The sequence below is a fragment of the Falco peregrinus genome, chromosome 13 (assembly GCF_023634155.1).
Source record: "Falco peregrinus isolate bFalPer1 chromosome 13, bFalPer1.pri, whole genome shotgun sequence".
In the NCBI taxonomy this organism is placed as follows: domain Eukaryota; kingdom Metazoa; phylum Chordata; class Aves; order Falconiformes; family Falconidae; genus Falco; species Falco peregrinus.
Genome location: NC_073733.1, coordinates 2,837,266 through 2,856,604, shown reverse-complemented (window position 1 = coordinate 2,856,604; position 19,339 = coordinate 2,837,266). Strand labels below are relative to the sequence as shown.

At 45.3% G+C, this 19,339-nt stretch overlaps 1 protein-coding gene across 10 annotated transcripts in view; it reads right to left on the bottom strand.

Annotated features, from left to right (window-relative positions):
• The window catches only part of ARHGEF9 (Cdc42 guanine nucleotide exchange factor 9), a 221,650-nt gene that overhangs the window by 27,983 nt on the left and 174,328 nt on the right, over positions 1-19,339 (bottom strand). For all 10 annotated transcript variants that reach the window (XM_055817993.1, XM_055817994.1, XM_027784197.2 and 7 more), the window contains 3 exons: positions 17,578-17,810; positions 12,923-13,052; positions 4,209-4,340 (listed from right to left, as the gene is read on the bottom strand). In XM_055817993.1, coding sequence (XP_055673968.1) covers positions 4,209-4,340; positions 12,923-13,052; positions 17,578-17,810 — 495 coding nt within the window. The remainder of the gene's footprint in view (positions 1-4,208; positions 4,341-12,922; positions 13,053-17,577; positions 17,811-19,339) is intronic.

Below are 19,339 nucleotides of genomic sequence, written 5' to 3'. Positions count from 1 at the left end.
TAACCTTGAAACATTTTCAGACATCACCAGAAAGGTATGGCGCAGCTTCTGGGAAGTAGGGCATAAGGGCATATTCAAGGCAGACGGGGTTATTTGGAAATATGTTAATTGCTGCAGATTAAAAAAAAGCAGATAGCTGGATACCAGACATACCTCCATAGCCAACAGACCTTGTTCCGCAGACACAGGCAACATGGGACAGATCAGCGGGAAAAAGAAACAAGGTAACCCCTGGTAGCAGACCAGAGGAGTCCTGCTGGAACTTTCCTAGGCCGTCTGCCTGTAAAGCTGATGGACCAAACAGGGACCAACAGATGAATGCGAGAAACAAAGATGGTTTTGAGAGTGTGGCCTGTGCCTTGTCTTTGGAGCCAGGCAAAGGAAGCAGAGCAGCCGCACCGCACCGCAGCTGTGTTCACTGCCGGCCACTGACAGCAGAACTGCCTGGAGGAAACCCAAACTTACACGGGACTGGGGGGACATGTTGCTTTGCACCCAGCGCTCACCTTTAACAATGGGTACAAAATGAGTTGTTACCGTGGCTATAGATAGATTTTTAATACTCCACCTGGGTTCAGCAGCAATACAGCCAGCCCAAAGGCTCAGCCACCTGCAATACCGGCACGAAGAAGGGTTGCAGGCATGCATGCAGCAGCGCGCTCTCTTGAGACTGATCAGCACCTGGGTTGGCTGGAAGCAGAATGCTGCTGAAATTTTGGCAGCAAAAGAGAAACTGACTTTCACTAGCTCTTTTCCAGACACTGAAGTAATTCATATACCTCTTCCCAGACTTAACACACATCTACTGGTACCAGCGAATGCCACTAACGCCTAACCTCAGCCTACAGCAGCGAAGCTGATTCCAGCCAGTTTTGCCACACAGAAATTATTTCGTCTTTCACTGCATGAACTAGTGAGCAGAAATCTGACATTCTTTGCAACGTGAGCCCGCTGTGTAACAGGTTTTGCAGACAAGAGAGTTCAAAGGGAATGACAGAGAATACCAACATCCAAAATTGTCACAGAGCTTATGATATCCAACAGTATCTGCTCCATCAGAAACTCATGTATCAGTCTCTATCAAACTACAGAATCCATATGTCTTACTAGAGGATTCAAGAGCAGAGCTGTTGCAGCTGCAAACATCCACCAGGGAGACAAACAGGTAACGAAGGCGAGGATGACATGCAGATAACTGCAGTGAAGATCTGGAGGAGGGGAAGATCTCGTTTGAAATACATGCTTGTCTTCTACAGCCTCTCAGGATATCTAGCATACTTTCATCAAACTTAAGTATATGTGACATATTTAAATAAGGAATTTGTTTTAGTTCCTTATTTCTATAAAAAAACTTTTTTGACCAATAAAGAGGTAAAATTCAACCATTATAATTCAAAAATAAATGTATTCTTAAATAGACTGTGTCATGATTCAGGATGTATCACACCTACTAATTTATTATATATGAAGAAAACCCACATATGCAGAAGATCTTCCAAAGAGGAAGATTCACTGAGATGTGCCATTTTGAAGTGGTACCAAAGCTGAAAATTTTGACCAGGCTTATTGACCAAACAAACCTCACGCAAAACATAGGTCTGGCTGTCCACAAATTTCCTCACTGCCTGTGTCTAGAATAAGAGGGGTGCTGTTCAATCTGCTGATTTGAAAACCTCTGAATGACTTAATTTTCCCTGTACGCAAGGCAGAGGAGCTGCCAGACCTGGACCAGCTGAACTCTGAGACCTTCTGGAAATCTCAAACTTCCCCTTCTGGACTCAACTCCAGTTCCCTGAGGGTTTGCTGAAGTGGGACATGAACACATAGTGCAAGCTCAGGCCGCTCTCAAGCACTGTAACCCCCACAACTGGGGCCAGGCTGTGCTGCAGATGATGCCAGGACACGGGGCTCTGCCCACACCTGGCCAGGCAGAGCTGGAACACCAGCACCTCAGCCAACCTGCTGCCTTCTTTCTGCTCTTGGGGACATGTGGGTCATACTTCATATCTCTCAGAGAAGCATTTTAAAGCATGGGGTAAGGAAGGACAGCCTCTGCTTCCTGCACCACGACATACATGGTGCTTCACTGAGGAAGCCCCAGGATACAGCGCACTGGCTCTAAAGCAGAGGTTATCCTGCTAGATGATTGCCTGCTGGGATCTGAAACAGCAAAGCCTGACGCAAGGGTCAAGACAACACAGGCTATAAATCATTCAGATTTGATTTATATAAGATGTTTGATCCCAAAATGTGAGCTAACACTCCTCTGCATTCCATACTCTGACAATCTTTCTTAATAACACTCAAGGAGAACCCAGCTGTAACCCCATCTCCCCTCTTACCCCAACGTGCTGAAAAGCAACAACTGCAGTTTGATGCTAGAAAAAAAGAGATGCAGAAGGAGAACCTGCAACGAGGTATGAACCCTGTGCCCACGGTCCTGGGCTCACCAGATGACTTACCACCCTCTGCCCTGGCACCCTAAAGCTCAGTGGGCACACTGTCCCACAAGATCTCGGCTAGTGGCAGAAGAGCCCACCAGATCCTGACATGGAGCCAGTCTCTCTGCCAGGGAGCCCCAGACTACTGTGCTGGCTCCGAGACAGCTGAAATCTGCAGGGCGTCTTCCCACGAAGGCATCTCTTGTGCAGCATTGCCACACACATCACAAAATGCCTTTTGAATACATAAGGGAAGAAGGGCAGTGTCACACTAACGCTGTTTGCATACTGATACAACCTTCTGAGCCCCCGGCAGCCTGCTGTGAATTGCTGATGCTCTCCACCCATACTGATAACCACGACAATCCCAGCTCTGATTTTCCCAGGAGTTAAGGGAACGCTCACTATCCCTCTGGCTCAGACCCAGTGCAAGCCAAACTGGATGCTGACTTATGAAAGGGTCACAACCAAAGTGCAGGAGGTCAAGATTAAAAATTAAACCCAGCTGTGTACTTCCAGACGCATTTTGACAGTTCTCTGAACATCTGACTCTGTTATTGTTGCTCTGTGGTTTGTTTGGTTTTTTTTTTTAACAGAGCCAGGAAAGAAGTAAAATGCACAGCAATGATGAGGGAAAAAATAAGCCCATGCATTCCAAGAGGCAAAATTTCAGTCAACCATGACTCAGGAGAAGAAAGTGCCACCCACTGAACGGCACAGGCCACAGCTCCGTATACCACGGCGGCAGCGGGCAGTGATGCCGTGGTGAGTCAGGACCCACCCCCACGGCCACCCACGCGCTTCCTGTGGTGCAGGGCACTCCTCGGAGGGCTGCCACGTGGTGCAGGTCCCACTCAACCTTTCCCTAGCATGTGAGATGAGACAGGAACGCAGCCCTGGTGTGTTTGGCTGGAGACATCTGCAGCTCGCCCTCGCTGCCACTCGAAGCCTGTCCAGGGGACTCCCTCTGCACACTTATCTGTATGGCTGCAGTGAAAGTGTCAACGAATCCCTGGTCTGTCAGCAGACAGAGGCGTAGGGGATTTATGAGCTCTGGCACTGCACTGCGAACACTTGTGATGGTAATGAGCTGGGATCACCTTAGCGGGACTACAGCAATACAGCTATGATGCTGCTGCTTAACACAGTTGCTCCAGAACACATTTCACCTGCTGCTATTAATACTACAACACAGTAACACCAGTATTCCTCACTGTCTCTCTCTACCTTCACGATGGGCTTAATGCCCTATAAAATCCAGCACAGCAGCTACATGAGGATGAGGCTTAAAATGCATTTCACCAAGTGACAGCACATATACCCTGCTACGGACCAGGCTTCTGCCTGATATTTCTTCGAGAGGCAGCAATCATGATTTTAATGCAGTAATTGAGTTGTCTGCCCAAGTGCCAGGCTTCATAGTTCACACAGAAATTCTAGGGCTATCTAATCCCACATCATATGCTGCAGCCAAAATCCAAAAGTAGAAGTGAGGCAACGAGCCAAACAAGGGGCACATGAGAAAAAGGCATGAAACAAACAAGTGGAGGCTGGATTTGCATGAGCATAAAAATCCCTCTATGACACTATACTCACCATCCTGTAATTCAGTGTTTCTAGCACATGGGTTGCCCTTCCTCAGTGCTATCCATGTCCTCTTCTTGCACGTGTAGCAAATAGCCACCTTGCCCTAAAAACCATTTTGTACTGGGAAGCCTGTCCGCAGCATGTCCTTAGCCATGCTGCTTTCTCCCTGGATGTCCTTACCTTCTTGCAGAGAACCATCTGGTGATCAAAGAGAAAGAAAACACGCTGCTGGTTCCGTCCATACGGCTGGTAAATCCAGGACATCTCTCCCGTGTAGATCAACTCTGAGCTGCGGTCCAAGATATCGTCTCCCTAGAGGGCACAGAGAACGAGGCCGAGTGAACCGCCACTCCCAGCCAGGGCAGTGGATACGTTTCTCTTTGCAGGATGGGGAGAAGTGATAATTAAATAAAATTTTGATCCTTCTGCACCTCTCAAAGCTACCCCATCTGACTTCAGACCAGAAACTGGTGATATGGGATAATTCTGAAGGAAGGGATATAAATTAAGTGTGGACACCCAAAGCATGGTCATTACAGTTTGCATTGCGGTGAGGAAGGAGCTGCTCCAGACACTGCCCCTTCTCCCCTCTCCAGGTACCCCCAGACCCTGGATCCCGCTGCAGGTGCTGGTGGCATCCTGAGAGCAAAGCCTCGTCCTCCTGCCCACGACAGAACCACTTTGTATTCAGGGTAACAAATGCCTTGGCAACGCCTCCCTTTAGAATAGCATCCCAAAGCGCGTCCCCTCCTGAAATCCCAGGCCAGCTCCCAAGTCATCTACAGCGGGGTATCAGCTCCCCCCGCTCAGGAAGCTGCCAGAACCCACCCCTCCAGATTGTTGCCTCGCTTCCCACTCATTCAGGCAATTACCGTCCCTTCTCCCAGAGCTCCCCAGAGCTCCCCACCTCCAAAATCTGTCAGGATCACCCCAGCTCCTTGGGCAGCCCCCACCCCCGCCCCCGCTGGCACGGCCTCCCCGGCTGGCTGCCAGAATGCCCTCACCCTTTCTCTGCCTCTGGCTAACGCTTGTTTTCCTCTCTGATTTTTTTTTAAGGATTCATGAGCAGATGGTCTTGAAAACACAGCGCATTCTCTCCCACTCTCAGAAAGAACAAATGCAGTCACCCTCCACTAATTGGGATGAGTTGGACTTTTTAAAAAGTTAATTAAAATCTATTTATTAAAAATGGGTGAATTCACCACCACCTGCCCTGTGGGCATCTCAGTTATCTCTCACTCTGAAAACACCACAGAAGGAACTGGGATGACTTCAGCTAAAAGGTAAGGAGCAGGATTCAGGAGCAAGTGAGAAAAAAGCTTGGTGTTTTTTTTTTTCTTTTTGGCTCTAAAGCTACTGCAGTTCTGGCTTTGATGACAAACTAGAACCAATTTCTGGGACAAGACCATCCCAGAATCTCAGCAAACCGCTTGTAAAGGTTCAGCCAGCTATGGGGGTATCTAGATAGACATGCTTTTCTGGTACTGCTTATGCTTGTAGGTGCCAAAGCAACCAAGAGCCATCCCCACTCCCAATTTCTTGGTGAGGATTTCAGACTGCTGTTCAGGTAAATGTGTAATTAACCTCTCAGCATTGATTGGAAGCGACTGCCTGAGTCCCTGGGCCCTGTGACAACAGCAACTTCATTAAGTCACTGCATCATCATGCCGCAGCACAGACTTTCAAATCACCTTAGCGAGGTATTTATCCACCTCTCTATCTCACTTCTGTAGCTGTGGTACCTGCCGGCTTAATTAGGGATAACCTCCCAGGAACACAGAGGGTCATTCCCAGAAGGGACGGGTCGTGCATCATGCCGTGTCTCAGGAGTGTGGTGTCAGGGTGCAATTTCAGCCATGGTACCTCTTGGCCAGGAACCGGGGACCCATGTGCTGTTGCAACAGCTCACGTACACACAAGCCCTTGAACAAGAAGCCTCTGAAGAGAACACACCGGCTCCCGAAACTGTGGGGTTTCCTGGCTAAACATGAGCTTATATGAAGCAGATTCGTACAAGCCTATGGATGGGAGCTTTTATGAGAGGGGGCGAGCCTAGAAGAGGCTGGCTGCTAAAAATAGAAAGCCAGTTTTGTCTTTTACTCCTGTGGTAGCATCTCAAGCCTGAGGACACACAGGACTCTGTAAACACTTCTACTTGATTAGCTGAACCCAAACTATGTAGTCCCTGCAAGCAATATAAAACAAAAAAATTCAGATCTGAAATGATAGGATTTGTATTGCATTTCTTCTGTTGGAAAAGCAATTTATATACAGTTCATAGGCTAGAAATAGATGATTACCAATGCTGGGTTAGCAAATTTGGAAATATATATTGCAAATAGTTTTGGACTAGCCTGCAGTCCCCAAGAGCAGCATCTCCATGGCCCTGCCTGTTCCTCAAGCCCTGGGCTGCTGTAGCAATACACCAGCATGGTTGCGCTGCTAGAGCCTCCTCGAGCAGATGCAGTGAACCTTGAAAGGCATTTATTTTTCCCCGACACAGTTATACCACCTCTTTGAATAGCATGAACTGTCTTCTGCTAGTGGAGCGTCCCTAGCAGGGGGCTGACAGGGTCAGCGGCAGGGTGGCAGGCAAGGAGGGAAGCATTTGCTTTTCTGCTCCGCTGCTAACGCAACTACCCCAGCACACCTTGAGACTCGGTCCTGACTTGAGGCAGGCTCTCTGCAGTGCCTCTCCAAAGCCACTCCTAGGCTTGGATCCCTCCAATCCTATACAAAACTAGGAAAAAATCATCTTTTCCACTTTTTTCCAAGCAACTCCTAGAGAGGCTGGATCATCTATAACCTTCTATAAGTTAAGATAAATATGGCTAAAAAAGGAAGAGGCTGAACTTTTAGTTACTCTGCACTTGCAGATGTCCTATTGACTTCAGCAGCGCACACTGCCAAAGTGGCCAAGAGAAGACTAGATGACCTCCTGAGGTCTTTTCCAACCTGAGCTATCCTATAAGCCTATAATAAAAAAATTCAGCCCTCCCCAGCCTGCTTCTAGGGTTTTCGCTGTGCACCCTGCTACATACAAAGGGCAGCAGAAAGAAAGCTGACTCCTTTTCTTCATGTAATCACAGGCAGAGTCCCAACTACTTGCTGTGCAATCATGGGAGCAGAAGGTCACCCAGACCTAGGCTGGACGTGTGCTTCATGCTCCCTTGAGCTTGCCAGCAGTAGAATGACATATCAAGTCCTAGGGCTAATCCTGACGGTTGCAGCAGAGGGTCAGCTCTTCTGCTGCTGCTGCTACGGGAAGATGTCAATCCACAGCTCCTCAGTTGTGCTATGTGCACCACTTTCTGTAACAAGGAACTGGGAGGAACCAAAGGGTTTTTACTAGTGTCATGAGAGAAACACCGCTGGGAGCACCAGCATAACAAGGGCGGGCGTGGGACTGCGAGCTGCAGCACGTCACACCTGCCGGCCTGCCCCACTCTGCCCCATGAGCAATCCCTGAGCAGATGCTGTCCCAGGCTCAGCAGCGCTCAGCAGCCCATCGGACCCGCTCCCCTGTGCCCGAGCCCAGCTCCTGACATGGCTCTTTGCTGTCACCGCTGGGCACAAAATCCCCTTCAGTAGTTAACATTCAGCGAGCAGGGCTCTCTTCTGCCTGACACTGCTGTTCTTTAATTAGAGATTGACAGGATGATTAGCACTCTGGGCTACAGAAAGATCAGAAAAAGGAAAGCAAGAGAAATGTTGTCCTTTTCAGCAGGCTCATTTTTTGATACCTTCTGTTGCTGGGGGGGGTGGGGGGGAGAAGAAGGAAAAAAAGAAGGATCCGTTTCAGTCCCTGATACGATTTTTTTCCCCAGGATGATTTCTCATCAAGCTGTCTTCACTTTGAAAACAGTACGTTGGTTGCATGCATCTTTTTTTTCCTCATGTCATTCTTGGATTCAGTAACATAATATTAGGCTGAGGCCAACTATTACATATTACACAATTAAGGGCACAAAGTCTTGATTTAAAGGACCCGTAAATAACAAGAATGGAAAGAAATTTAAAAGGACAGTGTTCATTGTATTTCTCGAGTATATGTATTTTCCCCTTCATGTAAATCTAATACTCTTGAAACCTGCCAAAGTGGCAACCCATGGGAATCTTGGGTAGAAATATCCAGGTATCTACATAAACCAAACTAATCTGTTTAAATAGCAAGTTAAAACTAATCCAAGCTGATGAGCAAGGCTCTCCCCTGCACCAAACATCCCGCCACTGACTTGGGGACCTCCACAGATCCCCTCCCAGGGAATGGGCACCACATTGCCTCCCTCCTCTGAGAAAAAACTTGGACTGAATGGGAGGAACATGTTGCTGGCAGCTGCCACGAGGGCCGGAGAGAGAGCCTGAAATGCTGCAGGGATCGCTGCTTCATTTTATTTTTATGTGGTTCAAGAGCTTTATGAAAAGGCATACAACAAAGCTGAGGTATGCCAAAGCACAGACCTGTTTTCCATCTCCACATCACCTGTAATGGGCACCCAGCAAGGGTGCAGTCGCACTCAAGGCTGTGGTGGGCACCTAAGTCATGCCAAACAAACAGCAAGCTGCAAATCTTGCCCAGGAGCAGCGCCGCAATGAGCTGGGCACTGCAGCACACTTGCCAGCATGCCATCATGGGCTTACAGGAGCCACAAGGAAGGCAGGACAGCGGTGAACATGCTCCTCTGGTGGCAGTCCAGCAAAGACTGCACAGGAGCAGAGAGACAGAGGAAGGCAGGGACATACCGCTCCTTCACTCCCGCTGCCTCATTTGTGTGCCTGTAAATACTGCACTGCCCAAACTGGGGCATGCAAGGGCTTAGAAATGATGGGCTTTGTGGAAATAATCTCTTTGTAGTACCGTTGTGTGCATCTATATCTCTAGATGTTACCCACTAACCTTTGAGATCTGTAACACTCTCTCAGAGGGCAGGAGCACAAGAAGGGACTGAGCGCGTAAAGGCCACCCAGCATGGGCTCTGTCTGGCCTGTTTGAAGTCTGATCCAGAGGAGACTTCGCAGGCTGTTCTGAACCTGCTCCAGCCAGCTCTGTGTGCTGGGTCTGCCGGCCTGCCTCCAAATGTCGCTGTTTTGATCTGAGGGTATTTAACTACAAGTAAGGGGATGACGCTGCACGAAGGGAAATAGAGGTTGAACATCAGGAAACACTTCATAACAAGGAGAGCTCTCAGACATTGAAAGGTCTCGGCAGGAGGTGGTGGAAGCCCTACATTCTGCACCATTAACAACCGAAAGGACAAAAGGCACTAGAGAATTCAGTGTAGGCAGGGGCAGCACCTCTCTACGTCTGTTTATATATTGGAAATTAAGGTTACAAAATAAAGAAGTGAGTCATACAAGACAGAATTCCAATCCAGGCTTTTCGGTCAAGATCACATTCCTACAAATTATACAGGAATACATTTCAAAGCGATTGGGATTATTTCTAATTTGCAGTAGTCAGTGAGATCAGAATCTCCCCTTAAGATTCTGCTCAGTCATTACTTGTATAAAGCTGCCAAAGCTGCCAATACTTCCCTAAGACTTCACGCCCTGGCTGCCACAGCAAGCTTATCAGCTGCCACTAGAGTCAGGCCACCCTTTCTGGGTCCCATTCGCAATTCAAACCGTCATGCCCTGCTGTGAGTTCTTGGGAAAAAGCCACAACCAACAACGGCCTCAGTTAACTCAAAGATATTCGCATTTTTCAAATGCTAACACCAAAATTCACCTTCATGGGACCATGCGAAAAATCTTAAGGGATAAAAATGATTCCTGAAACACACAGGCACAGCTCCATGGGATTCAGTAAAATCCCTTCTGCTTAAATCAGCTAGGACATGCCCCCTAATTTTTCTATTTGTTTTAGGATCAGCAATATTTATACATTCCCAATAGCACCCTCTCCTTGCAAGAAAATGTGTACACACACTTTGTATACAAGAACATTTCAAATATTGACTCACTAAATATTTTTTGGTTTGTTTGGATTTTTTCTTCTTTCAAAATCTTTTTCCAACATGTCACCACAAAACATGGGTAAATTTAGAAGTGAAAATGCAATTTCAAATCAGAGTCAACATCGTTAGGCTAGAGATGTTGAGGGAAACCGGACATTTCCTCAAATGAAAGACTTCAACATGCTTCAACATTTAGCCTTGGCTGCTGCTGAAATAATTCACCTACAGTGGGAATCTGAGATTCTCTCTATCTTGTGCCCTGGCTGAATTTCTGCTGAAAGAAGTCTGAACTGATGATTTTCTTCTCTTAGTTCCTGCTTTCTTGGACTTAGTGCTTTTTTCAGATGGTCTCAAGGAAGGCTGTGCTGTACACCCTGGGTCCACGCTGCCATTGCTTGTTCACACTGCTGTGCCAGCAGAAGAGATGAGGAAGCCACTGTGACACACAGAGAGACAAACAGGGCGTGCTTTTGGGGACAGACTAATTAGAGCAAGAACAGGGCCACAGAAAGATGTGAGAGTAATGCTGTGGGTTCCTCTCTCTTTCAGTGAGTACTTGTTATAACTGGACAAGAATTTGTAGAAGCACAAAGCTGACAGCAGGTCACTCCCAGCTGAGCCTCCTCCATCAAAGATGAACCGGGAGTTGTGGTTTTCTACTCTCTAGCCCAGAAGACAGATGCATGTTCCCCACAGAGTGGAAGATGCTAGGGAGACATTCCAGGAAATCCCTCTTCTACTCTATAACAGCCTCTGTGTAGAAGACAAGGGCCTGAACCCTGGCAGGCTCGGTGAGAGATCAGCCTGATAGCCTGTGTCCTGGAAGACATCTCCTACACATAGATATCAGCTGGGGGGGGGGGGCTGTTGGAGGTTAGCAGCTTGGGTTTGCAATGCCTACAGAGAGTATCTGCACAGATCTAGGACAGACCTAAGCATCCAGCACTGCTGTTGATTTCTCCTGCTCTCTTCCTGCATTATATTATAGTTAACTTCTGAGTATTGTGGTGTTTTGTGCATCCTTCTGGCCATTACATGGACATCTGTGAAGTGGGGGCTGGATCTGATGATTCAGAAGATACTTTAGAGGAAAGAATCAAGCAGTGAAGTCCTCTGCTGGATCCAGCTCCCATCCTCTAGTGTTCTCATCACAACTCCGTGGCTCTTCTTGATCCAAAATACAGAACAGAAATGCCAAAAAGGGTGTTTTACTGTGAATGGGGGCAGTAGCTTTATTCCCATTGGATCTCTGAGCAGCAGCAACAGCAGGTTTTGCTGTATTATGAGAAACTGAAGGATGTTGCTGCAATATTTGAGCTTAAAATTTGGAACAGTTGAAAAAAGCCTGGAAGAATGATTTGGCAAATTCCTGAGGAAGGATGGAGATAAAGAATGGGTACTGCTAAGCAGGAATGAATTATAAAGGATATAACTGAAGCTAAGCAGGAATGAATTATCAAGGATATGGCTAAATAAAAATGAATTATCAACTGAGCTAATGGAAGAGAAAAAGAAACTGCTATTCCACAGATCCTATGTGGAGGTCACCTTGGCTTTCCACTCACACATGAATATTCACTGACTTGGAATTGACCCATCCTTAATCCAGATTTATTTACAATGAGGGTCTCAACATTTCTTACAAATTACACACATTAGCTCATCACATGGAATATACTGAAGGCTGAAGATATATCTGATGGCCCTGTGCCTCCTTGAGAGCAGCTTTCTCATTCTGAAAATGAGTCTGCTGGTGAGTGAGAGAGGTTTCTTCACAGTAAACAACAGTAAAACAATCAAGCAAATCATCTGCATTCTCTGCTCTCACAACCAGTCATAATTTAAGAACCAGCTATGATTGCTGCATTTATATGTTTTATCAAGAGGTTTGAATCCAACTTTCATTATAGCAATGAAACTAATTCAGTCAAGGAGGATACACTATCAGAAGGTAATGCACCTGTATTTCTCTTCCTCTCCTCCCAGCCTTCCTAGATCTTTTCCAGGAAAAAAACAATTGAAAGATTAATGCATCTTTCCCTTATACTAATTTACATAGTATGATCTCATTGACTTGAATTTGGAGTTATTCCAGATCTTCGTGACTGTGAGGAAGAAGAAAGGCTGTTCCATCATTCTGAGTATCTACTTGCTAAACACATGGAGCGATGACAACACAGAGGGAATGACAAAAACATCTGTCCTTGGTCTGCTTCAAAACCCCTATTTACAGATTACATTCACACAATGATTTTTAAGAAATTTGGGATGAAAAGAAAAGGAGAACATAATTTTTGTATGGCTTTTTTTTTTTTAAACACATGGCAAAAATGCAGGAGACTGAAGGCCTGCTAGTGAGAAATCCCTCGCTCTGACTTTGCCTTGCCTGTGTTTCTTAGCTCCTTGATTATACAATCACTACACGGAGTTGGTTCAGAAATATCTTTAAGTGGGTACTCATTCTAAACGTGCAAATAGCATCTCCAGCTTCAGCTTAATGCTTTAACTTCTAAACATAAAGCAACCACCAGAAAAGTTTTCTACATTTCCTTAACCTGGAACAATTCCTAGGGCTTTTTGCTACCTCTTTCCTTGCTCCTTCCCTCATGACAAAGCACAGAGCCAGAATGCACACAGAGTTTGATCCAAATCTTACTTACTCCCAGGACAACAGCATCACAATTGCAAAAGTTACTCCAGATTTCTATTGATGAAACTGGAACTGTACCCTAGATTTTCTTCAGAGTACCATTAATATTTTACATCTTATGTGCCATCTCCCAAGTCTGTAAATATGTGTCTTCTCTGTCCCAAGCTTAATCCGAAGACCAGATTGTATGAAATGAACTATACGGGTCTTGGGTAATTCAACAACTGCATGGAATTTACTTTTTCCAGGTTTATAGCATCTAAATCAGGGTTGAGCTTCTACCGTACCTCCCAGTCCAGCACAGAGGCCTGCCACTGAGCTATCTTGTCAATGTTCTCCAGCCTGCGCTTCCGCTCGTTGATCTGTAGAGTCACATTCCTCATGACAGCGAGAGCAGCAGCCACATACCTGTAGTCACTGTTGAACACAAAAGAAAAATCCATGAAATGGAGCCTGATGAGCAGCGGAAATGCACCGGAGTCTATCATTAGCAGCAGCATAATCTCACCATCCTTTTAGAAAGAAATGCAGGTAGGATTTGCCACTCATTACTACGATACTGTATTTTTTCCATCAGCAATGTCTTTCTGGATCATCACAAAAGAGCAGCTTGTTTGAAACTAAAATTGCATGTGTACGAGACAGAGAAGCCAGCCAACCCCTCAGCTGGTTTTCATTAGTGTAACAAGTAGAGTCTAGCTTCTGCAACCCAACATGCAACAGCTGTGAATATTGCTCTTTAAAGTCTTAAGGTGCTCAGCTAAAGAGCATTCCAAAAGACAGTCTGAACATTTTTATAGCCTGTGTCTTTGAGCCTGGATTCTTCCATTTTTAAAATGAACATTAGAAAATATTTTTCGATTAGACACAAGGTTGGAGCACCTTTCAAGCCGTAAGGTGACTCCAGGAGTGCCACAAAGCATTTATCCCATGGCATTCACTCTCACTGCAGACTTCAGGTGAGCAAATCAAAGCAATTGTGGGTTTTTTTTCCTGGATGGGCCTGTGAGTGTAATAACAAAGAGTGAAAATAGCCTCCCGCCATGGCCAGCAAAGATGATGATCAGTCTTTTCAAAAAGTGATGCTGAAATCAATGCTATTGATTTCTGCCCTGTGCCTTCTTTTCCATTCCAAGGAACCTTAATGTTCATTTCAATCGGAAAGACAGACAAGACCAGCTGCTATAATGCCACCATAATATATTATTAACTTAAGGGTTGATATTGATCGCTGACTAATGAGAAAAACTGTGATCTTGGGCAGCTGCAGGGGGAATGGCTTTATTGATTATTGCTAGGAATTGCACAGGTGACAGCTAAAATAGGGGTGAATGCTGTGAATTTGATTCCTTTCCCCATGTGATCCAAACAGGGTAAATATTAAGAAACAATCACAATGTGATATACAACAATATTATTTGCTATTTTGCTATCCTTTCTTGGATGAAATCTTCAGATGTATTTTCAATTGTTATTCAATTCTTATGCCAAAATTCTAGCTGAGGTTAAAAAAAAAAAATCCTACGAATTCCAGAACATCCAGACTGGTCCTTCAACAAAGATTAGAAGAATAGAGGAAGGGCTGTCTGACATTTCCATCATAATACGCAATGAAGAATTTCTTGTTCCTTCCTTTGTGGGGCCATCGGTATGAACAGAGTGCCTTGTTGTGTAAAGGAGACACAAAACTATGCCAGAGAGATGCTAGTCTGGTCTTCAAAATGTCCACGAGTTCTTCTAGGGAAGCAGGTAAATCACTATGTAGAGGCAGGGGGAGTTGTAGGTTTAGAGACAGTCACTAATAATCTCCCAGCAATTACGCTCATGCAAAGAAGGGAGGCTAATGTCAGGCCACCCATCAGCAGTCTCCTCTTTCTCACATAGCATGTTCATACACTCTTAACTGCAGCTCAGTTATGCAGCGGGAACGCTAAGGACACCAGCAAGTTGCACTTAGGACCTTCATATATTTAATTCATACTAAGCTGGAGTAAATCTTTAAGAGGTGAACAGATGTGGCTTTGTGAAAAATTCAAATGAAGCGATGTCAAAACAATAAGCAATTGAAGGGAGCCAGGCTCTGAGAACACCCTCAACGCTTGCCTCCATGCGGAGTGGGCCGGTGCCCAAGCTGGGTTTTATCTTGGTAATGCTAATTCACCAATGCCAATGTTATGTTTGAAGAGAAAACCCCATGCACATTTTTCTTTCACGCAGTAATGAAGAAAGAGTCATGACTGAACTTTTTGGGCTCCTAGCCCATGTCTGTGGCAGAGCTGGTAAAAACTTAGAAGAAAAAAATAGCAGAAGCAAAGCACTTGACCGGTGAAATAATAATAGGATACCATTAACTATGAAATTAAGGTAAATAAATTGTTTGTCAATTATATTGAGGCTGCAATGACCACTTTTCCGTGCTCAATCAGAATGCAATTCTAGACTCTTTCCAAATATCACATGCTAGCTTGGCGGAGAGTGCTCAGGTTTCTGGTTTCAGCTCTGTTGTCCTGACCTAGTGCAGGGAAGATCCATAGCACTGCCAAGTACCATAGCAGTGAAGAAGGGGAAAAAAAAAAAAAAAAAAAAAAGAAAAGAATATATTCCACTGTTAGTTGAAGCTGGCTTATTTGCTTTCATTGGGACTCCTGGTCCTTCCTGAGTTTTGCCTTACTTCATAAATGGTTCAACTGATTTAAACAATATTTTCTACATACTAAATTCTAATCAGAGTGCCTAAGAGACTCCTAATTCAGCCAATGATGAGCCTGATTTCACTGTATTAGTCCACTCCATAATCTTCTAGCTTCTGTTTCAGACTTGCAATCTAATTGTGAGCCCTGTCAAACTACGAGTGCATGAGGACAGCTCACCACCTGATTAACAGGCCCAGCTGAAGCTCCCAGGTTGGCTTCTCAGTGTCTCTTGTTCATAGCTGACCCTGACAGTAACCCAGCCTGCAGGTATCCCGCTTTTCCCTGTGTTTGATATTGTCACAATCGTGACACTCCCCAAAGGTCATTTGCTTTTCTGATCTCAGGCTTTGCTCATCTCAGCCCTGACCCCAAAGCCAGAATCACGCAAGCAGAAAACATCTGTATTTCAAGCAGGCAACCACAGCAGCCTGAGTTTTCTGCACAGCCCCAGTGCAGAATCATCTGGTGGTAAGACACACTCTCTGTGCCTCACTTTCCCCACTCATGGCATTAAGCTGGTCAGGATACGAGCTGGGTTGCCTGGAGGATCGGTCTCTCCCAGGCTCTTTGAACACTTGAATCTGAGGAGCTAGACCACAGGGAAGCATGGTATGACCCACCCCGGTTTTGTGTTATAACACCATTCCTCCATGAGTCAATACCCTCTCCAGAGCACGCCCACACTAAAGGCAGTATGCCACTCCAGCGCTGAGGTAAGGCACCGGTCTTCTGCTGGCTCTCTGTGCAGCCATGACTTTCATACATGCACTGTTGCAGCTTCAGGAGGTTATTCTTTATTACTCTTTACTAACACAAGGCAAGCAAATATGATCCCACTTTCCCTTTTTAGAAAGAAACAAGAGAAATGAAGTGTCCATGGCTGTGTCCTATCACTGACACAATCCACTAAAAAAGAGCTCTCAGTCTGAATCAACTAATTGTTACTTAACGACAAGAAAGGTCTGAGCCTCCTCAGAATATGACTATTCAGAATCTGATTACTTAGCAACATGTTGATTTTAAAACATCCCAAAGGAAAAAGGAATGTACTCCCAAAATAATCCAACCCTTCTGTAATCACACTGGCCACATCCCCTTTGGTATCGCTCCCAAATAACTCGGAGAAGGTAATTTAAAACACAGAGCTCTGCTCTCTGAGGCTGCTCATGTCTTCCCATTGTAAAGCCACAGTCACAGTGTAAATACTGTGGGGACATCACATGGCTGGCAAGGAAAAAAAGCCACAACATTTGGGATCCTAGAGCTGCTTTCTGATGCCCTAAGGTTCCCATGAGTCCACTCCAAGTTTGATTTGATCTCGTTATGAAGGAAAAAACATAAATTGGATCTGGAGCCAAATGCACGTCCAAATTGGTGATTCTGAACTGGGCATTCAGCTAGTATGAATCAAACTTGTGAATCAGGTCAAAGCAAATCAATGCATCTCTTTGCTCATAACACATCTCTCCACACTTCTAGAGCTGCGGTTAGGGAAAAACAAAAAAATCAAACACTTGCAGAAGTTTCTGAAAAATCTGTGGTCTTCTTTGTTCTCTGAAACACTTCCTTTTAAATGGCTTTGGAAAAAGAAAGAAAATTGGCAAGGCAAGAGAAAATCTACTCATAGGGGGCCTAATTCTTCTTCCGTCTTATTTTTATAGCAGTACACCACAACTGATATCATAGGTACTTTTCTTGATTTACACTAAGTCAGGGAGTCAGGTTCATTGCCCTCAGCAGCAGCAAAGGAGATGCTGGAAATGTTGGGAAGTAATCAAATTGCTGGGTGCTCCTCTGAACCTAAACTCAATGGCAAAATCAGAGATGGAATCAGGCTGAAAAGCAGAGCAGAAAAACCTGAGCATATTCAGGTTTGAGTTGCAGATCCTGGTCTTCTACCTGCTATGTGCTGAGGTCCTCTTCAGGATAAAGGAGTAGGCTTTTGCCTTTCTGACCACTGAATGCTAATTAGGCAATTTTTCTAGTGTAACTGGTAGCATCAGAAAGTATATGCAAGGGTAATTAGTTCACATGTGTGATTATAACAGAGATGAGTTCAGCTCCATTGAGAATCAGCGCTTTGAGAAGCTTTGTAACTGTCTGCTAAACCTTTGCCCTGCTTCAATTTATACAAGATGTCACAGAGAGAGGAGCTGGACAGAAAAAAAATCCCAATGCCTGTGTGTGTGCAGAAGCCATGTAAAGGAGCAGTGAGCAAAACCCTTCCAGGAAATAAGAGACTGGCATACCTGTGATCCTGCGCCGTGTACTTCAGTAGCTCTGCGAGCTGCAGCGGGTATTTGCAGATCTTCTGCACTGGCGTCAGAAGGAAACCATCTATGGCAATATCAATCATCTGCTGCAACAGACGACACGCTTCGAAGAAATGCTGGTACCTGCTATCTTTCATCAGCTTGGAAAGCTCCATGCATGCATCCAAATGATTGTTACAGTACTCCGAATAGATCCAGAAGCCATCTTGCTGTGAGAGGCAGATTCACACAGAGAGGACTACACATCAGAGAAGCGCTGCAAGCACCCGACTGGCCAACAAGAACACATTACAACTAAAGAAGAAAGAATACCCCGAGGAAGGAGGAGGAAGGACTCATCCTAGAGTACTTTTCCTGCTTGGAGGAGGTGCTGCACGGTCATTCTGGGGAAAAAGGGAAGCAGAGAGGGATCTGCATAACTGACACATCACTGAGGTCTCTGTAGGTACAGGGTGTGTTAAAGTGAACCCCTGTGCAGCGTTGTGGGTGTTCCATTTCAAATTCTGTGGTGGGATTTTCTTTATGAAAGGTAAAGGTAGAACCAAACAGAACTCTGGCCTTTGGTAATACAGGATGAAAACCTTGTTGTTTCTAGAGCTAGAGCTCTTTCCCTGAAAGATCATAAAGCACCTGACTAGTGTTTAGGGCTGGGGACATTGAAATTCCCTTTACCAACAGGGAACCCAAGGCACCAACCACTGTGTGGATTTTCTCAGGACCAGAGAGCTGGAAAACAACAAAGATGGGAAAAACAAACAAAGAATAAAACCACCTCACACACATGCCCACCCACCCTTCACACTGGTCTAACAAGTCTTTTTGTGCTAATTTGGTTGGAATCTCCTTTTTCTGCCCTCATGAACCACAGATGGGGCCCATGGCAGTCCATCACCCTTAGCTCAGGCTTGATTCACCTGGGCCACACAGACAAGGCAGAAAAGGGTCAAAGAAAGATTACACTGGAAGGAAGAGACAGACACTAACTGACCGCCCGATAACAAATATTAAGACTGTAGTTGAGACAGCCCAGATATAAGCCCAGGTGTTGCAGGTCAACAGCCTCAGATGCTACATCAGGTTGTGGCCAATACCTTACAAACTACAGAAAGGACAGCTTCTTTTTTTAAAAAAATATGCTTGACCAGCAATTCTTATTTCTCAGTCCCATAAAGGGCCCACATAACCTGCCGCTCTGGGAAGAGAGTAGCTCAGTTTCTTTCCCAACACCACAGATGACCAAAAGCCAGGCGCTGACACCTCTCTCTTCCTGAAGCAGATAAGGAACAAGACGCTTTGCAGATCTATATAACAGGATTTTAATTCCCTCATCCCTCAGATTCCCCAAATGGCTAAACAGGGATAATTTATCAGTTTATCAGCCAGCTTTTAGCCTCCATCTGATGACAGGTAAGTGTCAGCTATTCCTCCGAATAATGGTAGTAATTCTTATTATTGTCACTCTAAATGAATTGACAGCATAGCCTCAAGACATGAAGTTTTAGCTACTGATCCTCAGCAAGATTTCTTACATCTTTGTAGCACAGAGCTGGAATATGCTGCTGCTTTGGAAGCAAGTAGCACAGATGCAGGCTCCGATAAAAACGAGCAATTGTAATGCAACTTCTCAGAAAGAAACCTGTTTTTTCAATTAGAAGACCAATGTCGCTTGAGAGATGCTGTGAACCTTTTTAGGGATGCCTTGCTTAAGTTTCATGAATGTCTATCAGAAATGTCTCTA